Consider the following 6,475-nt stretch of genomic DNA (forward strand, 5'->3'; position numbering starts at 1 on the left):
TCAATTCTCTTCGTCTGACTCAACATTGTTTGCCATCTTTAATGCCCCGTGCTTGTACAACTCGGTTGCCATCTTCTTTCTGTACATGGAAATATTGTCTTGATGCAAACTACTCACCGGAATCCCATGGATCATAAATTCGGCGGCCTTTACGCAAAACATGCCACAGTCTCCCCTGTTCATGGTTGCTTACTAGTATTAAATATACATCAAAATAGAACATGATATGAGAAGAGATCTTACCCATTGGATTGTTGTGGCATAGGCGCTATTACTATTTTAAATGGCTCCGAGTTGCCATCTCCCAAACCGACGACGGCCAACACAATGGGGATAAAATCCGTCATCATCTGTATGCTATCACGAACATTGCGTGCATACTTCGAGTCCATAGAGTCGTATATTGTTAGCGCTCTACGGCTTAGGGAAATTACGACAAGGAGCCAGTGGTCCGGCACATGGACAGGGACGTAGATAGTGTTAACATCTGCCCATGGAGTGTTTGCAAAACCTGTTTGTTTTTCGGCAGTTATGTAGTCAAGCACAACTAAATGGTCCGTCCAATCAAACACGTCCTTGTTCTTCGCTTTGGACCAAGCATCATGGCATCGGGTGAGCATTGGTAGAAAGTACGAGTTGGTTGTCGTAAACGGCTTTCGGACATTTCCATACTTCCCCTTCTTTCTCAAGTAGTAGAAAATGACGTCCATATGCTGCAAAATAAAAAATTCACAGAAATCAGTGACATATAAGTGTTCACTTCGTGATAATATTGTCACCAGATTCTTATCTTCATGTGGTGACAACAACACAGTTTCTGGTGACAATGTTGTCACGTACTAAATATTAACAACAAATAAATGCAGTTGACTATTACATGAAGTTCAAAAAACCAAATAAAAAACAGGTCACAACAAATAAATCCAGGTTCAGAAATTCATTGTCACGACATATAGAATTTATTACATGAAGTTCAAAAAACCAAATAAAAAACAGGTCACAACAAAGCTAGAAAAATCATGGTTTTATCTATTTACATTGACACAAACAAAAAACAAAAAACGTCACGAAGTGCAGTGGTGTTTGTCATCCCTGGCTCTAAAAAACCTGGTTGAGCGGACGTACCTCTCCCGTAAGCCACTCAACCGGGGTCCACAAAGAGTAAAACCACGTCTTCGATGTAATCTCAACCACCGTAAAATGGAACGAGGGAGATAAATCTTCTTCTGGTGACTTGTACTTCGGACTGCTGAAAAATCACAAGTATTAGATCTCATTTTTATTTAAAATTACCAGACAATATATGTAAGAAGGAGAAAGATACTTACGCATTTTTGTGATTCGATTTAAGACCAACTTTAATCCATTTAGCCATTGCTGCAATATCTCCCACAGAAATCTCGTCTTTAAGGTAGGAGAATGGATAGACTGACGGTGGCCGAAGTGGTCGTGTGAACCTCGTAAACACAGCCGGCGCGGGTGTCGGTGTGAAGACCGCTGGCGCCCTCCTATGGCGAGTAGGCTTTTCATCAGATGATGAAATCATTATGAGCTTTCCAGGCATCTTCAACAATGAGGAACAGACCTCATCAGCCGCCTCTGGACGTCGCACAGGCGTTTTAGACTCCTGGGTCTCTTCAGCTCGGGCCTGGTCCTCGCCGGCTTGGGTCTGGTCCTCGCCGCCATCAGCGTGCGTTTGGTTCCTGTCTAATTCTTTTGGCCCTTCATCTTCAGGACCTCTCCCACCGTCTTCGTCATCTTCACTATCATCTTTTTTCTTCTGCAGATCATCTTCTTTACATTGGCCTCCAATAAATGGCTGATCTTCATCATTTTTCTCGGCTTCTTTGTTCTCCAACTCATTTGATTTGTCCACAACTACTTCTTCCTTCTCCTCTTCTTTGTCATTCTCCTCTTCTTTGTCCTTCTCCTCTCCCTTGTTCTCTTCTTTGTCCTTCTCATCTTCTTTGTCCTTCACTTCTTCTTTGTCCTCTTCCTCTTCCTTGTTCTCTTCTTCTTCTCCTTGCTTCTCCGTCACCTCCTCCTCATATTTCTGGAGGTTGACAAAATCATCATCCTGAGATTGTTGCTTGTCCAGAACCTCTTTCAAGGTTTCTGAAATGGATCGCATTTCAGTGGAAAACTGCTTCTTCCACTCAAGAAACTCAATTCTGAAATGTTTCAGATCCTTTTCCATTGCGGACATGCGTATCTGCAATGTACAAATAATTTTGTATGAGAATAGAATCACGAAATTAAGTATTTTCGTGACATACAAGTCACGAAATCAATTATATTCGTGACATACTTTCGTGACATAGATGTCACGACATCACGTATACTCGTGCCATAAAATCACGAATTTACTTTACTTAAGAAACCATTACCTCAATTGATGATGATGCAACAATGTCTTCTTTTTTCTTCTTCCCCCTCTTCTCAGAAGGGCTCACAACAGTCCTCGCAGTTTTCGCAGACTCTACCTCACCACCGATCGGCTTGAATTCGATCTGGAAGAGGTCCGAAGTTAATCAAAATTTAATTAAATGTACATATTCTTATCAATCATATTCATACCTCTTGGAATCGAATCTTTTGTAGTTGGGACTCCAAGACCTTCCCTGATTTAGTAGCCCAACGCCTCATCAGCGGCGTTGCGTCGGCAACGAGTATTGAGGCGAACTCCAGCTCCACGAATCGTGGGATGCACTCGTAACCCCATATCTGGAGTGGGAGCACGAAACCCGGCAGGTGGAGTTGTGGGTTCTTACCCTCCTTGATGGTCTTGGCCTTGCTCACAAAGCCCACGATAGAACCTAGAAAGAAGTTCCAGGCGACGTCTCCCCATGGGTAGTTGTTGAAAACAACCGGGTCATCCACCATTTTGATGTAGCTATCGCAGGGGAGGTTGACGGTCTTCTCGGCCGCCAAGAGAACATTGTACAGAAAGTGGAGGAGGAGTAGTCTCACCCTCCTCTCATCTGGCCATTCGTGGCTACTCTCAAGGACTGCACCAATGTTGGCCCTTTTCCGGCAAAGAGCACCATTACAGAAGGTGACATTGTATAGCCCTCCCTCAACCACATTAGCGTACCGTGGTTGTTGTGCGTAGTTTTCGCTGAATCTTAACCCTGTGATCAGGGAAAAGTGCTCTTTGGTGAACTCGCGGGGTCTTCCACCAATCTCCATGACCAGAGAATCGTTAGATGCACCGGCCTCATCATAATAACCAGATCTCAACACCAAATGGCTTATTATTCTGGACGATTTTGTTATCAAGGGCATGTCTAGAAACTGCCCAAAACACGTCTTTTTGAATAAGTCTTTTTGGTTGGCGGTCATGCCGGTCTCCTTTTCGAAATCGTCCAAGTTCCCATGGAAGTTGAACGAGTAGCCGGACTCTATTTCATCTTCTTTTATCCTTCGTATGAAACCCTAAAAATTACAACATTAAACACATAAAAGTTAAAACATTAAACACATATGAGTTGGAACATTAAACACATAAACATTGTGGTTTTCGTGACAATTGTGTCACGACATTTCTGGGTTTCGTGACTCTTGTGTCACGAAACTTCTGCGTTTCGTGATAATTGTGTCACGACATTTTTAGGGTTTCGTGACACCTATGTCACGAAATTTATGGGGTTCGCTACAATTGTGTCACGAATTTCAGGGTATCGTGACATAGTTGTCACGATACCCAGAAATTCGTGATATAGTTGTCACGATACCCAGAAATTTCGTCACATAGGTGTCACGAAACCCACATATTTCGTGACACAATTGTCACAGAAATCCATAAATTTCATGACACAATTATCACGATACCCAGAAATGTGTGACACAAAACAATTCATAGAACCTATGAGCAAGCCTAGAAAAATCTAATTTTCTTACAAAATACACACATAATCCCCAATAACGTAAAAAATGAACACGTTTGTCAAACTAACAGTTACATGAAACACACAATAAACATGCAAACCCATGAATCAACACAAAATCCACACATAATCAACACAAAATTAACATGCAAGTAAAAAAACTCACCTTCTGATGTCTCTCGGATGTACAAGGAACAGAGGAGTCAGAATTTGAAGGCGACTCAAGAACCACCTTCCTCTTCTTCTTCGGCGGCGCAAGAACCTTCTTCCATTTCTTCGCCGGGGAGTTTTGCATTGGTGACTCCGAGCCAAAAGTCACGCGTGGACTCCGACGCGGGGATCCATGCGTCACTAGAGGTGGAGTTTCAGCCGATGATTGAGGAAGACTCCTCTTTTTAGGGTTAGGTTTTGGAACTTTAGGGGGGCGTTTGGTCGGCGACTTGTTCTTTATCTTCATTTCTTGGGCGAAGAATGGACGAGAGTGACGAAGTGAGTGAGATTATGGAGTTTGAAAAACAAATCGAGACGGTTTGGTTAAGGAAGTTGGACGGTTTTTTTTTTTTTTGTCGCTCGCTCTCACTCTCTCTCTCTCTCTTCTGGTTAAACTCGGTCAATGAAGAAATGAAGAGGAAGGTGACGTGGAGGCAAGGTAAATGAAGAGGAAGGTGACGTGGAGGCAAGGTAATAAATCCGGTCATTAATAAAATAGTAACATTTTTTATTTAAATTTTAATATTCACGGGGGTAAAAGGGTAATTACATAAATCAAAATTAATTACCAAGTCCTATTTGTGACCTTTTTGAAAAAAAGTCCAAAAAAGTAAAAAGCCTTTGATTTACTCCTATTTAGAGCAACAAGTTCAATTGGGCTGCTTACCAAATAGGCCCTTTCAAATTTGTCTACGGGATAGAGTTTTTGAATAACTATAACCTAGTATGATTATACAAATTAAAACGAAATCAAAGTATTCGTTATCGGGTGATGCGTTTCCGTCCGAGGACATTGTTGTCCAAAAAGGTTGACTGGAGGGAGCGATGGCATATTCCGCTTCCCTTTGCTGCGCAGCAGGTTTACGCGACTCGAGATTCGAGGTTACTAGTCGTTGGGTCCACCTCGCCTAGTTACTTTGGGTCTGGCATCGGTTGCAGGTGATGCGCGTCCACCTGGCACCTTACAGTTTAAAGTGGCTACTCTTGGGTTCATGTCAGAGGTTTCGTTATAACTGCAATTTGAGTTTTAACAAGTTTTGCTTTTAATAACCGATTAATAACGTAAATTTGGTAAATATAGTTTTTGATAAATAATATGGCATCATATGTATTAAAATGAATAAAACCTTAGGTTGGGTAATGGTTATCCTACTGAGCACGTGGAAGCTCACCCATTTTTCTTTTCACTTCACTCCAGGTGTTTGAAAATAAAAGATCTGATTGTAGAAATGACGTGGAGATACACCTTTTTGTAAGGTATTCTTATTATTGACTGTAATACTTTGACTGAGATGACTCGATGATATTTTTCGTTATTATATATAAATGGTGCTACACTAATTTGTGGTGGTTTGTTGATTGGTCATTGAATTTTATTTTGTTGACGTGTTTAAATCTTAAACATATACGTTTGATTATCTGCTTGTATCAAATGTAAAGATCTATTCTCCTTGCAAAGCTCTATTAGTAAGAGATTTATGCACAAATTTTCTCATTGCATAGCTCTATTATTCTTTGCAAAGAAATCAATAAGGTTATTCGTAGGTTAACACCAAGTCAATCGAATGACCGCCAAGAACGAACATATTCTAACGTTCAACAATGAATTCGACGAACTTGGTGGTTCTTGATATTTCACGAAGATTGACTTGCAATTTGGGTACTATCAACTCCGAATAACAGAAGGAGAAGTCACTAAGCAGTTTCCATATTTGATATGGATGCTAGAACTTTCTGGTGATGTGGTTTAATTTAAGTGACAACTCAATAATCTTTCATGGACTTGATTATTGACGTCTTATTTAAATCGATTCATTATTGCTTGCATTGATAAAAATCCTTATCTATTCCAAGACATGGGAATATCACATTGGACCTTTTTGACCGCTTTACTAAATCCTCTATATTCAAAAGAGGGAAGGTGTGGCTTCAGAATTTGTGAAGATTAAACTCACAAGACATATTTTACTACAAGTAGACGTATGTGTTAATCTCAAAATGGTTACTATATTTTTAGCTCGAAGCGTTCAAATAGTGTGTCAAATATGAGAAACTATCTAAACTCTGTTATCAGGTGGTTTGTTTTTTTTCTGAAAAAAGAATATATATATATATATATATATATATATATATATATATATATATTAATTGATTATAAAGATTTCAAGTTTAAATCAAGTGTAGAAATGTGATTCGGTATCTTGCGTACAAATGATGGATTGTATCTTATGGTTCGCGGCAAATTAAGTTTTGTGACGAAAACTTTCACATCCGAGAACTAAAGCTGAGTGCGTGGACGTCTTACCATTAAAATATATGAATACATTATTCTATGTGTCAGGTTTGAAATCTTCTCATATAACAAAGGTTTGAAGTAT

At 40.0% G+C, this 6,475-nt stretch overlaps 1 protein-coding gene across 1 annotated transcript; it reads right to left on the minus strand.

Annotated features, from left to right (window-relative positions):
* On the minus strand, positions 1-620 carry LOC149407426 (uncharacterized). Its single transcript, XM_089620104.1, has 2 exons — positions 244-620; positions 1-175 (listed from the first exon to the last, which is right to left on the minus strand). The coding sequence occupies exons 1-2, from the start codon at positions 618-620 to the stop codon at positions 1-3; spliced, it is 552 nt and encodes a 183-aa protein (XP_089476230.1).
* Between the last annotated feature and the right edge of the window lie 5,855 nt (positions 621-6,475).

The sequence above is a fragment of the Urtica dioica genome, chromosome 1 (assembly GCF_054948205.1).
Source record: "Urtica dioica subsp. dioica isolate 48M chromosome 1, U.dioica_male_clone48M_v1_H2, whole genome shotgun sequence".
In the NCBI taxonomy this organism is placed as follows: Eukaryota; Viridiplantae; Streptophyta; class Magnoliopsida; order Rosales; family Urticaceae; genus Urtica; species Urtica dioica.

Excerpts from the sequence above, each read along its gene's own strand:
- LOC149407426 (XM_089620104.1), bottom strand. The coding sequence starts at position 620 with ATGCTCACCCGATGCCATGATGCTTGGTCCAAAGCGAAGAACAAGGAC. Across the intron at positions 176-243 it reads ATGCCACAACAATCCAATGG|GGGAGACTGTGGCATGTTTT; the intron begins GTAAGATCTCTT and ends AACCATGAACAG.